The sequence below is a fragment of the Silene latifolia genome, chromosome 11, assembly GCF_048544455.1.
Source record: "Silene latifolia isolate original U9 population chromosome 11, ASM4854445v1, whole genome shotgun sequence".
Classification (NCBI taxonomy): Eukaryota; Viridiplantae; Streptophyta; class Magnoliopsida; order Caryophyllales; family Caryophyllaceae; genus Silene; species Silene latifolia.
Window position 1 is genome coordinate 18,281,221 of NC_133536.1, and position 16,040 is coordinate 18,297,260.

Below are 16,040 nucleotides of genomic sequence, written 5' to 3' on the forward strand. Positions count from 1 at the left end.
ATGCCCATTCCAACTTTCCCCTCAATTGAGTTCATGTACCATCACCAAAAGGCCAAGGTGGCTTTACTCCAAACTTAACAACACTTTCACCACATTGGATGACCAGAAGCATATACTCAACCAAGCTCAAGCCATAATGAGCATTAACACGAATAGTAGAGCACAACAAAATGAATGAATAGGAGGGAGTATAATGTATCACTTGGTTTAGTTCGGGATATCAGATTTGAGTCGGATAAGGGTTAAAGATTTACACAAGTTTTTAATACGGTTGCATTTGAAGTCGTTTTAAAAGTGGTCTGATTTTGGCTCCACAAAATTACGATAACTGTCTCTGGTCTAGAACAAGTCCCAAAAAAAATCCAAATGGACTAGAGACCGGTTACCATAATTACCCTTTCAGCCCGTTTTACTAAAGGCACTTAATCAATTGCCTTGTCACTTTAATTTTCCGAATAAGTTATTTATTGGTGTATTCGAATATTTTATTAGCTACCATATAGGGTAAGACGGTGTAATAAAAGAGTCGTTTAGACTTGGCAATTTTAATTAATCCTGGACATCTTTAGTTGCTTGTTAAATTACAGATAACAAAATAGAATTCCTGGTATAATTTTGATCACAAATTCTCATTTGTGACGGATATATTCGTCGCAAGGTTGCGACGGGTTAAAGAATACGAAGTAACCACATGGGGAGATAAGACAAAAGCAAAGTGCCTAGAAAATGGCGTTATGTTTTGTCTTATTTAACCCACGCTGGTAGTATTTAACTCGTCACAAACATGTGACGGATATACCCGTCACAAGGGAGATTCGCTGAATTTTGATTGCTAAAGAATGTTAATGATCACTCATCAAACAATCCCTAATGAATTTTCTCATGGGAGATACAATTCCTTAGTCAACCAATTTGTGTTATTCACATGAATTTCCAATTAATGTACATGAAACTTCATGAAAATTTCAGCCAAATCATTAATAGCATCCTAAGAAAAATTGAAGTTGGTAGCATTATGATAGTGTTGTCCTAGGCCAAGACACCAGATTATGACAAATTTTGCGGAACTCCGAAGATTTAATTGACTGCATCAAAGGCAATCTGATATCAAGATTGAAACCGATATTTAGTACCGTGCAAGAAAGGTTACTTCTTGCTCATTTGACAAAGTACACAAATAACAAATGTACCATACACTGGGCTTCACTTCTTTACATTAGTCATGAAAACATTCAATCTTCAGCAAAATGTACAAAATCATGGGGCAAACTCCCTTGTTTTTCAGTTAAAATACACTTCTGAAGCCCAAGATTAATAATTGCCACACAAAGTTCTCAACTTTCATGACCAACTAATATTAACATCACATCGGAGCCAGAGAATAACTCGGAAAAGCCCATTATGTCTTAAACTACAACCCATCATTGCAATGGGAAATGGGGATGATTATCTCTTACCCAGGGATGATGGGAGTAATTCATTGGAGTTTCACCATAGAGAGAGAAGCCGACACTCGGTTCATAAACTCCGCCGGGTGGTATGAATCTCGGCAAGTTTCTTTGAGAGTCGAATCTCCCGCTGCCATTGGTGATAGGCATTGGCAAGCCTGGTGGTAGAGGATGGTGGGGCTGAAATGGAGTATGATGGAACTGTAGCCAGCCATGAGGGTGAAACCTGCTACCGGCGCCTCTGTCCGGCGGGATGTTGATGGTTCACCATTGCGGTCATTGTGCTCATGATTCCTAGGTTTGGCCAACATCATTAGATTAACATCAATAAAATGAAGATGCACAAATATAGCCGTATTCCAGTGCATATAAATTTCCCATGAAATGGTCATATACAAAAATTTAAGAAAAAAAACTGAAGACAAAAACATTCATATGTTCGAAAGATTTAATTTCGCTCATAAATGAAGGAAAAGGGATTCTAATTTTCCAATAATCAAATGAAGGAAAAGGGATTCTAATTTTAATCTCCAACCCAGTGAGTCGGGAAAAAAGGTCGCCAGCAGGTAATGCAGTTAGTTCTATGTCATCCTCCCAAATCGGGGAAAAAAAAGGCACTGTAGAATAGTAGATCATAAATGAAGAACAGGCAGTTACAGACTTACAGGCTTAGCTGACTGGACCAAGTTTCAGCAGTTATTTACTTAATCTGCCCGGATGTAAACGGAAGGTATATGTTGTAGGTCGGCCCAGTCTTCCCCATCCGGATCTTGGAATCTTTCCGCTAAAAGTGGACACTTTCTGACCTCCAGCAACTGCAAGGAAGCGAGGTCCCGCACAATACCCATTTTTAATTGGAGATTCTTGCAACCATTTATGCGAAGGGATCGAAGAGAAGACAAGCAATGTAACCATTCCGGAAGGGCTTCCAGATCAGAGCACATTTCAAGCTCCAAGTTTTCAAGAGAGGTCAAATGTCGCATCCCTTTTGGCAGGGTCTCTATATCCAGATTTGATAATTGTAGGGTTCGAAGTCTTCCTCCGAGAGATCTCCACGGCACCTCATCATCACGATCACCATAATCCCAATTCAAATCAAGGTTTGCATTTAGCTGCAGTGAAACCAAAGCTGTTAGATGCTCCCACCCTGCTCCTTCAAGAGACCTCAATCTATAACATCTGACAATTGCAATGCTCCGAAGGGAACGACAGCTCTTGAATGTTTCCCCAAGTTCTGACAAACACTCTATATCATTATTTCCTTCTATACAAATGCTAATTAGACCTTTTACGGGTAATGATTTTAGGTAATCAAGGTCGTCTAAATGCACCTCCCTCAAAATGATCGAGTCACTAACCGAACTCATGATCCGTAATTCTTTGTTTACATGGCACAACCTCAGCTTTTTCAGGTTTATACAAGGAGGAAATGATGTCAGTTTATCACACCCATCGATCTCTAACCCAGAGAGCCGGGGAAAAGAAGGCTGCCAGCAATTGTCGCTGTCTATGCCTTTCGTTCTCCACCATCCTTTCAACTTAGTCAGAGAAGAAATTTTAAGTTTCTCGAGGGAAGGAAAAAACACTTCTGTATAACTGCCATCATGGGCTAAATCCTCAATGTACTCCATTTCATCTAAACAAAAAAGTGAGAGCGACTTGAGATGGATGAGTTTGCTCAATGAAGGCAAATGCAACAAGTTGTCACAATCAAAAAGCTCGACCCGGACAAGATTGGGAAGAAAGGCATTCCAATTATATTCTTTTCCCACTCCCCACCACGTTGATGGAAGTCTAGCTTCATCGTAAAAATACAACTCAAGTTCCTTCAGAGAAGGTGGTGGCTCGAGTATTTCAAGCAAAGTTTCATGTTTTCCATCATTTGGGAAGTCTATGGTTAGTGCCTCAAGATGCTTCATGCTTCTCAAATATCCTTTCCTACTTTCCATGGCACCGATTGAGTTGTCAGCTATTCGAACTCTAATGCTTCCTCTTAGGTTCTTCAATGCTTGCAGATTTTCTAGCTCTGCAACTGAACTTCCTTCACCCACCACAAACTCGGTAAGAACACATAGGCAGCTCAATTTGTCTAGGCCTGAAGGCATATGAGTCAATTTATGGCACAGAGATATATCCAAGTGCCTGAGATTTACCAAATTAGCCAAACCCTCTGGCAAATCTAGTAAACCTGAGCACCAACTTAGATCTAAGGTCTGTAGATTATATAGCTTTGTAACTGAATCAGGCAGTGCCACTAGACGCCTATTATAAGATAGATCAAGATACCGTAAGTGCAAAAGTTTACCTATGGAATTTGGCAAAGTATGGATGTCTAAATCGTGCAAATCTAATGTCCTAAGAAAATTCCAATTCTCTACAAGTTTACCTACAGAAAAGTTGATTTCAAACCCATCTCGGACATAAGAGCGGATCTTACACTTGGAGAAAATGCTTCCTTTAAATTTGCTTCCCAGGTGAAATAAGTGATGAACTTCATCTCCTAAATTACTTTGGATAGAATTAATTGCAACAACACTCTTTCCTGCTACCTTTTGAGCAACATCGTGAATCAAGTCATGGATTTTAAATGATTCAACAACTCCGATGTCATTCTTTTCTACATCATGAAAAAAACATCTTCGTAGAAGGATTGATAAATACTCCTCTCCAGCATCTTCCAGGCTCTGACCTACATCAAACGGAACTATGTATCCTTGTGCCATCCAAAGCCTAATCAACTTTTCCCTGTTTATTCTGAAATCCTTGGGAAACAATGCACAATAGGTAAAGCAAGTCTTTAATGGGGATTCAAGATTATCAAAGCTAAGTTTCAGAATAGATATAATCTTATTATCACCATCGTTAAGCTTGGCTAATCCGCATTCTTGAAACGATCTCCACTTACTTTCACTCTGACCATATAAAAGTGCTCCCACTACTTTAATAGCGAGAGGAACATTACAGCATTGTTCCACAATCGCCTTGCCAAGCCTAATTAATTCTGAAGAACTGACATCTTGTATCTCTTTTTCTCCAAATGCTGTCATCTGGAATAAACGCCATGAATTTTCAGGAGACAATCCTTTGAGCTCATATTTATATGTCTCATCAACAACCATTGCAGTCCTTTTAGAACGGGTGGTTACTAAAACCCTACTTCCTGCTCCACCACCCATTAAAAACTTTCTTAAACCAAGCCACTTCTCACGATTTTCATTCCATACATCATCTAGAACTATTAAATACTTCTTCCCTCCAAGAAAACCTAGAAGTTTCCTCTGTACCAAATCCATTGTAAAGTCATCATGCTTGTCATTCGACACTGATTCCAGAATCCTAGCAAGAATTGTTTTCACGTCAAATTCCACCCCATTTTCATCAGACACACATGTCCATAACCTCAAGGGAAATTCAGTCTTAACTCTCTCATCATTAAACACAAGTTGGGCAAGTGTAGTTTTCCCCAACCCACCGACTCCCACTATAGAGAGGAAAGAAACCCGATCCTTCGAACCAGAATCTAGAAGCATATGGACAACCTTGCTAAGATCACATTCTCTCCCAACAACCTCATCAACCTCATCTGAATAAACATAGGAACAAGTCTCTTCCCTTCTCTCCCTAATAGGTTGGAAGTCAACACTAAACCCAAATGTGTTGTGATTACTAGCAATACCATCCAGTTTCTTCCTAATTTTCTTAACATTTCTAGACATAGAATACGCGACACTAAGGGTATTTTTCTTAGAAGAGAAGAAGCCCCATACCTTTTCAGAGAGTTTCCCATCCTTACTGTGTTGCTTAAGCTCAGCTACAGTACGAAATTCGTCAAAGAAATCATCAGCATCATAAAGAGCATCGTGGAGCTTTTGAATATAATCTTGTGCTTCATAGGAGAGCTGATCCTTAGACTCGGCATCAAGAAGGACATTCCTAATGGTGGTGATGGTGTTTTTGAGGTCATCAAGCTCAGATTTATAGCCCCATATCGAGCAAATCTCACTGATGGCCTTAGACCCCACCACTTCAACCAGTTTACCTGCAAGACCGATCACGATTTCTGCCATTGTTTTTCAAAGATTTGGAGGTTGTTTGTGTAAGGCTGTGGTTAGTGAAGGAGATCTGAGTACTAATGTATGTATATGTAATGTAATGCCAAGTAGTGCCTCTTATTGACCAAACCAAAGAAATAAAATAATAACTGTGAAATTTCAGGGCTTCTTCCTCAACAGTAATGAGGTAGCAGTACAGGTTGTACAAAATTAATGATTGATTCACCGGAAAACAGAAGGGAACATGGTGTTTAAATTAAATATGGTAAATTAAGTTTGACTTTTTGTGCATTATTTTTAATTTCCTTTTGTAATTTGTTTGTCAAGCACTCCTAATACTTATGTCTAATTATTTTTGGTGTCAATGAAGATTAAGGCCGTCATCTCATCTGCTTCACCAATTTCAGCCAATCAAATCGCGCAAAAGTTTAGGCTGTGAAGCGAAATGGAACAGGAGCTCACGATAGCACATACCTGAAAACTGGCGGTCAATGCCATGGTAGCATATACCTAGAAACTGGCGGTCAATAATGGCAAGGGTAGTATCAATTTCACAGAGCGAAACTCCCTGTTTCAGGAAGAAGTAAGCATTATCATCAAACACATTTCTGAATCAATAGTCAACATTTGATAAGTTTTGGGAAGTTCAATTTCAACTCACCCTTGTTCCACAGCTTCTCACCTTACTCCATCTCCATCTCTATCCCCGGCCACATCTCCAAACTCCCACCTCTAACAAGAAACCCCGCCTTTCAGCATCCAGCCCAATCCGGACCACCACTCTATACATAAGCCACCAAAAGCCCCTGCAAATCTCTGTCCATAACCGATCACCTTGTAACACACTTGGAGAATTAATCTGGAAATTGGCAACAAGAAGAAAGAGAAAACCCAGGAATCCCCAAAATCAAGAAGAGAGCTTTTTCCAAATGTGTGAGGGGAGAAATCTAGAATTTACCTCCCATGGATCCATGATGCTGATGAACCCAGTAAACATGGAATCATGAATGTGGAAAGAAGGGTTATAGCCACCAAGTATGCTGTCATAGTGTCATCAGAATTGATACCATCCATAGCCACCACGACCATAAACCCTACGCCCCAACCTAGCCACACCGACTACAAATTCCACCTCCAGTGTCCAACACCCTGTATTTAGGCCACTGAAATAGTGAAATTCATTGCAAATCTAGCCATCACTGACCTCCTTATAACACACTTCAGGTCATTCACTGATTAATTCCAGAAAATGACTGCAAAAAGAAAGATCAACACAGGAACTCCCAAATTCAAGAAGAGTCTCAAATGAAGAGCAATGTTTTTTAGCTTCAATTTTAAAGATTCCAATTTTATTCTATAATGGATAGAGAGTTACGTAAGAGAGTATGCAAAAACTGTAACTACATTAACCAAAGCTTCTGGACAGCTTCCTCCTTACTAGCTAACAGTGCATAACAGAATTGACATGGTATGACATAGCATTCTGTTACACACTTTCATTAGGATGTGACATTTCACAATGTACTTCAACCTTTATTAAATTGTACTCATTGTCTCAAAATTTCTACATGTCAGACAATCTCCGAGGAGACTTCTTGTCCACGGCTCCACGCAACACTTCGTATTTTAGAGTAAAACAAAGTAAGCAAACAAAATGATAAAAGAAAGAGTATCTACATATAAAAATCTGTGAGCAGGAAAAAATGCAAATAGTTTACCTGCCATGATGCTGACGAATCCACTATAACTGGGATCATGAATGTGAGGACTGGCGAGACAGATAACAACCATCAGGTACGCCGGCATCAAAATTGATATCATCAGCAGCAACCCTGATAGCTATCCCGGCACCCTTGCCATGGGTTGAATTCAGGGAGGATATAACACCAATGTTGACTTCCTCTACAGAATGACATAAAATCATACATAATTAAATCCAGAAAAAGACAATTTGACTACCAGTAATACATAAACAAACTAAGGCTTTCCGGGTTTCCCAAAAATATTGTCGTCTTCTTAAATCCAATAAATAAAATAGCAATCATCCCATATTACCCCATTTTGTCAATACTTATGTAAGTACTAATTCTTCATCCTAAATCCCAAATTTATTGCCTGTTATCTTGATTTATTGTATCCTGCAAAGCAATCATACTTGAAGAGGATGCTAAGCTGAGAAGAAGATAACTTAACTGTGCACCAAGTTTCAGCAGTTAACTACTCGAACTGTCCATATGTCAACGGAAGGTATGTATCGGAACTTGACTCAGTCGTCCTCATCTGGATCTTGAAATCTCAGTAAGAAGCTGACAGTACCTGGCCTGCAGCAGCTGCAAGGAGGCGAGGTCGTGCAGAATACGTGGATTTAATTGGAGCTTCCGGCAGTCATATATGTGAAAGGTGCAGAGAGAAGCCGAGCAACTTATCCACTCCGGACGAGTAAAGTTCTCAGTTTTCAAGGGAGCAACATATCTCTATTTTCACTTTGTATTCTACCGAGATTGGGTACCACCTCACGGCACCATCTCGTTTTTTGGTTAATATTTTATTATAATTATACAGAACAGCCTGCAAACTTCTGCAAAACCTTTTGCCAAGTGTTCAGAAATCATGTATCTGAAGCTTATTGTACAATCTCGGTAATCAGAATTCGGAAGGAATGTGTCATATTAAAAAGTGTCATTCAATGGATACGCAAAATGAAATCTACAAATCGTAGTTGAACACGAATAAGTCTAATACTTAATACGAAGTAACTATTTGCAGTGCAAAGGTTTAAAAAAAATTGCAGTAGAAAAGAATTAAAATTTTATCTCCATCTTCTACAAAGTTGTAATATTGAAGAGAAATCTCAAGTCAAAATACGATAAACAAACTTACAAACTCGTGGTTTTCAGGGGTAATAAAAGTACTCCCTCCTATTCTCTAACATCTTCCACATTTCCTAAAACGACAAATTCACTAAGATCCTCTACTTTCCTTATTAGTCTATAATTTGTCGTTATTAGGATTTGTGACCCCACATTTCCTCTCTTACTTTCTATTTCCTCCATCTTCCACCGCAAATTTCATTCTTCTTAAAAACTACAAAAAAGCAATGTGGAATATCATAGTGAATAGGAGGGAGTAGTTGATTAGATTACAAAAGACATGGAAATAAACATTTGGACCTGCAACAGGAAAGTAGAATGCTTCGAGGATATCATGATTAGACATCTTCCAAATCAGAATAGATTAAATCACCAGGTCGGATGTCAACAGAGCGTATATGTCGGAGCACGGCCCAGTCCTCCCCATCTGGATTTTGAAATTTTTCAGTTACCAACGGACAACCCCTCACCTCCAGCAGCTGCAAGAAGGTAAGGTCCCGCAATATACCTACATTTAATTGGAGTTTCTCACAGCATATTATGCGCAGGGATCGGAGAGAAGACAAGCAACTAATACATTCAGGGAGGGATGTAAGGTACCATAACCCCTCAATTGTTAAGTTTTCAAGGGAAGTTAAATGCCTGATTCCTTTAGGAATGGTTCGGATGTTCAACTGTGATAATTCCAGTGAACGGAGGCTTCCCCCAATGGATCTCCATGGTATCTGATCATCATCGTCGTCGTCGTCATCTTGACCATCTTCTTCTTTTGTTGTAACCGAGAATGTCAACTCAGGGAGTTGATCTAATCGTAGTGAATCCAAAGCTGTTAGATGCTCCCACCCTACTCCTTCAAGAGACTGCAACCTCCTACAAACCATAATTGTCAGGCTCTGTAGGGAATGACAGCCCTTGAATATCTCCGCAAGTTGTGACAAACTCTCTATGTCATAAACTCCAGCTATAATAATGCTAGTTAGACTTTCCAAAGTCAACATTTTAAGGTAATCAAGTTTGTCTATTTGCACCTCCCTTAATTTTATTGAGTCGTTTTCCTGAACCAAATTTGTGATCCATAATTCTTTGTTCACACTAAACAAATTCAGCTTTTCTAGGCTTATACAAGCAGGAAATGATGTCAGTTTTTTACACACAGAAATGTCCAACTTGGAGAGCCGGGAAAAGCAAGGTTGTACATGATTGTTGCAGTCTATATCTTCCCCTCTCCACCATCCTCTCAACTCACCCATCCACGAAATTTGAAGTTCCTCGAGGGAAGGAAAAAACACTTCTCTACTACTGCCATTAGGGGTTGAATCCTCTATGTACTCCAATTTATGCAAAGCATATAGTGAGAGTGACTTGAGATGGGGTAGTTTGCTCAGTGACGGCAAATGCAACAAGTTGTGAAAACTGAAAAGCTTAATATGGACGAGATTAGGAAGAAAGGTGGCCCAATTATTTACTTTTCCCGCTCCCCACAACCTTGATAGAAGTTCAGCTCCATTGTAACCTGATAACTTGAGTCTCTTTAAAGAAGGAGGTGGCTCGAGTTTTTCTAGTAAAGTTTCATGGTTTCCATCACCTTCCATACATATCTCTAGTGCATCGAGACGGTTCATGCTTCTCAGATATCCTCCCCTACATTCCACGGTACCCATGAATTTACGAGTGATATCAATTTCAAAGCTCCCTCTTAGGTTCTTCAATGCTAGTAGATTTTCTAGCTCCCCAATAGAACTTTCTTCATCCACGACAAACCGAGTAAGAATACACATGCAATTCAGTTTGTCTAGACCTGAAGGCATGTGTCTCACATTACAACCAGATATGTCCAAGTGCCTCAGATTTGCCAACTTGGCCAAACCCTTTGGCAACTCTTTCAAATCTTCGCACCTTCTTAGATCTAAGGTTTGCAGATTATACAGCTTTGTAACTGAATTAGGAAGCGCCATTAGATGCCTATTCTCAGATAGATCAAGGTACCTTAAATGTAATAGGTTACCTACTGAATTTGGTAAACACCGGATGTCTAGGTCATGCAGATCTAATGTCCTAAGAAACTTCCAATTTTCTACCACTTCAGCTACCGGAAAGTTGATTTCAAACCCATGTCGAACATAAGAACGGATTTTACACTTCGAGAAAATACTTCCTTTACATTTACTTCCTATGTGAAATAAATGATGAGCTTCATCTACAAAATTGGTTTGGATAGAACTTTCAGCCACAACACCCTTTCCTGCTACCTTTTGAGCAACATCGTGAATCAAGTCGTGAATTCTAAATGATTCAACGCTTCCAATATTATTCTTTTCTACATCTTGAAAAAAACATCTCCGTAGCAAGATTGAGATATACTCCTCCCCGGCATCTTCCAGGCTCTGACCCACATCCAATGGAACTATGTATCCTTGTGCCATCCAAAGCCTAATCAAATTCTCCTTGTTTATTCTAAAATCCTTGGGGAACAATGCGCAATAGGTAAAACAAGTCTTCAATGGCGATTCAAGGTTATCATAGCTAAGTTTCAATATGGACATAATCTTATTATCTCCATCTTTAAGCTTGGCTAATCCGCCTTCTTGAAATAATCCCCATTTACTTTCATTCTGACCATATAGAAGTGTACCCACAACTTTAATAGCGAGAGGAACATTAGAGCATTGTTCAACAATCCTCTTGCCAAGTGTAATTAATTCAGCATAATTCACATCTTGTCTATCCTTTTCCCCAAATGCGGTCATCTCAAATAAACGCCATGAATTTTCAGGAGACAATCCTCTTAGCTCATATATATGTTCCTCATCAACAACCGTACCAGTCCTTTCAGAACGGGTAGTCACCAAAACCCTAGATCCTGCTCCACCCCCCATTAGGAATTTTCTCAAATCAAGCCACTTCTCACGATCTTCATTCCATACATCATCTAGAACTATCAAGTACCTCTTCCCTCCGAGAAGGCCTAGAAGTTTCCTCTGTACCAAATCCATTGTAAAACCATCATGCTTCTCATGAGACACTGATTCAAGAATCTTAGTAAGAATCATTTTCACGTCAAATTCCTTCCCATTTTCATCGGACACACATGCCCATAACCTCAAGGGAAACTCAGACTTAACTCTGTCATCATTAAACACAAGTTGAGCAAGCGTAGTTTTCCCCAACCCTCCGACTCCCACTATAGAAAAGAAAGAAACCCTCTCTTGGGAACCAGAATCTAAAAGCATATCGACAACCTTAACAAGATCACCTTCTCTCCCAACAACCTCATCCGAATACACATAAGAACAAGTCTCCTCCCTTCTCTCCCTAATAGGTCGGGAGTCGACACTAAACCCAAATCTGTTATGATTACTAGCAATACCATCAAGTTTCTTCCTAAGTTTCTTAACCTCTTGAGACATAGAGTAGGCAACAGTAAGGGTATTTTTCTTAGAAGAAAAAAAGTCGCGTACCTTTTCAGATAGTTTACCATCCTTAGTGTGCTGCTTAAGCTGAGCTATAGTACGAAACTCATCAAACAAATCATCAGCATCATAAACAGCATCTTGGAGCTTCTGAATATAGTGTTGCGCTTCGTGGGAGAGTTGATCCTTAGACTCGGCGTCAAGGAGGACTAGCCTAATGGTGGTAATGGTGTTTTTGAGTTCGTCAAGCTGAGATTCATAGCCCCATATTGAGCAAATCTCTTTGATGGCCTTAGATCCCACCACTTCAATCAGTTTTTCTGCAAGACTGATTCCGATTTCTGCCATTGTTGTTCAAAGTAATGAAGGTTGTGCTTTGAGCACTAATGCACTGCTGAGTGCTGACTACTTAAGTGATTGCTGAGAGAAGAGATAGAGAAACAGAAATGCATATGACAGTATCCAAGCAATTGGATATCAGTAAATATACACAGAAATATCAATAAATATCAATTATTGCTTCGCCAACTGACGGTATAAAGCAATTGCACAAATTCTTGTTTAAGACGGAACCTTAAAATATGTGGCCACAAAGTTGTTTCACAAAATCTCATTTGTGACAGCACGTATTCGTCACTTTGGAGTGACGGATACCATTTTCCCTCACAAATGACCCAAATAGAGGAGAGAGGGAAGCACATGGGGTGGCCCCCACCTTGTTCCCCCTATCCATTTTGTGAGTGGCGTTACTTGCTCCGACTCGTCTTCAGCAAGACTAATTGAAGTTGTTTAGCATATACGAGTACTTCGTATGATATTATTTAAGACGGGTCAAGTAGCTAAAATAAGACAAAAGAAAGGCTCATAGATAGTTAGATACTAGCAAATGATGTAATATTTGACCGTTTTACTCTTGAGGGATCGTCTTAAGAAAGACCAATTGGGTATCACAAATCCCTGTGTATCTTTATTCCTTTCTGTTAAGGGTGAGATTATCAGTAAGATTCTGCCAAATCAGCTTTCCACTAATTTTTATTATTTTTTTATTGTTCCGACCCACCTCAGACTTACTTTAGACTTATACATTATCCATGAGACTCACCTCAGACTCTACTTTTCCACTTTACTCATTTTTTTCACAAAAAAGAAATGACACATGATATTCCCTCATTGGTTAATTCGGTGTAAGGTGGGGTCAAGACTCACCCAAAGTCTTAAGTTGAGTCTTGAATTTTTAAGAATCAATTTAAGACTTTGTCAAGACGGTAGATTATTGGTAGTCTTGTATAAGACTTACCAAAATTTTATCTCAATACTACAAATAATTTTACCCTAATAGTTAGAGGCATCAAAATGAAAAAAAAAAACGGGTTAACCGATTACACAAATTCTCATTTAAGCTCAAGTTAGGATAGGTCAAATATCATACCACTTCTTATTATACACACAAGTGATATGTAATTGACCTGTCTCCAAATACCTCAGAAAATTCCATGGTGCAAGCAATCAAACAATTAGGCGACAATTAGCATGAATTAACAACTATATTAAAAATTGCAAAATCATGATGAAATTAAGATTTTAACAGAAGAATTGAACAAGAGGAAAGAATGAGCTTGAAAAAACCAGTTAAAAGTCCGTACGCCGGATTCCCAAATTTCTTACAGTGGTGGCATCTTGTTTTTACTGCAGTTTATTATGAGTCCAGTGAGAGAGTAAAAAAGGTGGGTTATGGTTACTCGGTGACTTATGCGGCAAAAACATGTCAATCGGTTCGGTTTTTAATAGTATTAAATTGAATTTTGGGTCGGGTTTATTTTGGCTAATTGGTTTGTAGTATTTCGGTAAGACGATACAGATTAAGTCGGGTTTATATCAGTTCAGGTAAGTTTTGTTTCATAAATTTTTTGAGCTGGAGGTCAATATATTAGGTCAATTTTAATGAAAAAACTCTTAAATTGAGAGGGTGCCGAATAAAATTGACTTGTTGCCTGGAATGACCTAACCCAAATAACCCAGTCAACACCCGAAGCTGACCCAAAATCCTATTTAACCCGATTTTGTTCAACCCATTTGAATGTTTATTATTATTATTATTATTATTATTATTATTATTATTATTATTATTATTATTATTATTATTATTGAAGAAAACCTCGAAGGGGAAATCAATTCATCGAAATAGAATCACGCTCCGCCATACAAGTAATGTCCAACGAAACCATAACTGACCAGCTACGACGACCTTCAAGCCAAGGGCCGAAGTGAGCTGGCATGTGAGCTACCTTATTATTTTTCCCACTTAAATGTTTATTATTGCATACTCACAGTTATCCTCAAAAGCTCAAATAATCAAATACCTTGAAATAATTTGATAGCAACCCACCCGAAATGATCAAACTCAACCTAATCAAACCCGTACAAACTCGACCAAATTAACCTATTTGTCAAGTCTAGGCATAATATAGGGAGCATTTAGACTTACAACCTAAAATCCTTGTATAATTTAGATTGCTAAAAGAAAGAAGTTAGAGATCAGACAGATCACTCATCAAACCTAATGGATAGTGTCATGGTAGACACAAATTCCAATTGATGTACATGAAAGGGTAATATATAGTGTACAAATAACAAATGTCCCATTGATATTGTATAATTTAGATTGCTAAAAGAAAGAATTTCGAAGGCTTATCGACTGCATAAATGGCAATCTGAGATCACGACTGAAACCGATATTTAGCATCTGGCAATATATAGTGTACAAATAACAAATGTCCCATAGACTGGGCTTCACTTCTTTACATTAGCCATGAAAACATCAAAGTCTCAGCAAAATGTACAAAATCATGGGGCAAACTCCCTTGTTTTTCAGATACTACATTTCTGAAGCCCAAGATTAATTGCCACACAAAAGTCCTAAACTTACATGACCAAGTAATATTAACATCGGAGCCCGAGATTAACTCGGAAAAGCCCATTATGTCTTAAACTACAAACCCATTATTGCAATGGGAAATGGGGATGATTATCTCTTACTCAGGGATGATGGGAGTAATTCATTGGAGTTTCGCCATAGAGAGAGAAGCCGACACTCGGTTCATAAACTCCGCCGGGTGGTATGAATCTCGGCAAGCTTCTTTGAGAGTCGAATCTCCCACTGCCATTGATGATAGGCATCGGCAGGCCTGGTGGTAGAGGGTGGTGGGGCTGAAATGGAGTATGATGGAATTGGAGCCAACCATGCGGGTGAAGCCCGCTACCGGCCGGATGTTGATGGTTCACCATTGGGGTTCACCATTGGGGTCATTGTGCTCATGATTCCTAGGCTTGGCCTACATCACTACATTTTAGCACGGAGTAGTTGAGCAATTTAGCATATCCCTACATTTCCGTGAACCATGCTTCAGAACAAAACTTGGGCATAGCGGAAAATGATGGGGAAAAATAAGCGGGTGTGTGTTTTCGCTTCACAGCATTAGTCGTCATAATTTCAGCATCAAACTTGGTTCTTAGGTATAGAATACATTCTGACATGCCTAATACAGCCCTACTAAAATGAGCATGTTTCGCCTAAGACGGTGTTAAGCTAAATTATCAGCATATTTACTTGGTTTTGCAACTTGATTAATCATATCTTAAGTTGGTACATACATAAACAAACTCGTGATTTTCACGAATAATAAAACTTGTTGACTAGATTACAAAAGAGAGGGGAAAAAAAACTCTTGGAACGGCAATGGGAAAGCAGAATGCCGAGAGGATATCTTGATTAGGTATCTTGCAAAGCATCATAGATTAAAATCACCTGGCCGGATGTCAACAGAGGGTATATGTCGGAGCTTGGCCCAGTCCTCCTCATCTGGATTTCGGAATCTTTCAGTTACCAATGGACATTCCCTCACCTCCAGCAGCTGCAAGGAGGTAAGGTCCCGCAACATGCCTACATTTAGTTGGAGTTTCAAACAGCATGTAATGCGCAGGGATCGGAGAGAAGACAAGCAACTTATCCATTCGGGGAGGGATCTAAGATGCCATAACCGGTCAATTGTTAGGTTTTCAAGGGAAGTCAAATGTCTGATACCTTTAGGGATGGTCTTCATGTAAAAATCAGATAATTCCAAGGATCGGAGACTCCCCCCAATGGATCTCCATGGCATCCCATCATCATCATCATTATCATCATCATTGGCATCATCATTGTCATCATCATTGTCACCATTATCATCATCATTGGCATCATCATCGGCATCGTCATCGTCA

The 16,040-nt window shown here is 39.2% G+C and overlaps 2 protein-coding genes across 5 annotated transcripts in view; both read right to left on the bottom strand.

Annotated features, from left to right (window-relative positions):
- Window positions 1-1,087: 1,087 nt before the first annotated feature.
- Window positions 1,088-16,040, bottom strand: part of LOC141611275 (putative disease resistance protein RGA1) — a 49,327-nt gene continuing 34,374 nt past the window's right edge. For 2 of the 4 annotated variants that reach the window (XM_074429780.1, XM_074429779.1), the window contains exons 5-7: window positions 6,162-6,359; window positions 2,114-6,068; window positions 1,088-1,742 (exon numbers count right to left, since the gene is read on the bottom strand). In XM_074429780.1, coding sequence (XP_074285881.1) covers window positions 2,153-5,515 — 3,363 coding nt within the window. In that variant the 5' untranslated portion in view covers window positions 5,516-6,068; window positions 6,162-6,359 and the 3' untranslated portion in view covers window positions 1,088-1,742; window positions 2,114-2,152. Of the gene's footprint in view, window positions 1,743-2,113; window positions 6,069-6,161; window positions 6,754-7,218; window positions 8,019-16,040 lie in introns of those variants that run through there. The other 2 variants (XM_074429778.1, XM_074429781.1) reach the window with 2 other exon arrangements.
- LOC141611273 (putative disease resistance protein RGA1) lies at window positions 8,308-12,128 on the bottom strand. The gene is made up of 2 exons (XM_074429777.1): window positions 8,671-12,128; window positions 8,308-8,584 (listed from the first exon to the last, which is right to left on the bottom strand). The coding sequence occupies exon 1, from the start codon at window positions 12,126-12,128 to the stop codon at window positions 8,709-8,711; it is 3,420 nt and encodes a 1,139-aa protein (XP_074285878.1). The 3' UTR covers window positions 8,308-8,584; window positions 8,671-8,708.

Coding starts and splice junctions, on each gene's coding strand:
- LOC141611273 (XM_074429777.1), bottom strand. CDS start 12,128: ATGGCAGAAATCGGAATCAGTCTTGCAGAAAAACTGATTGAAGTGGTG.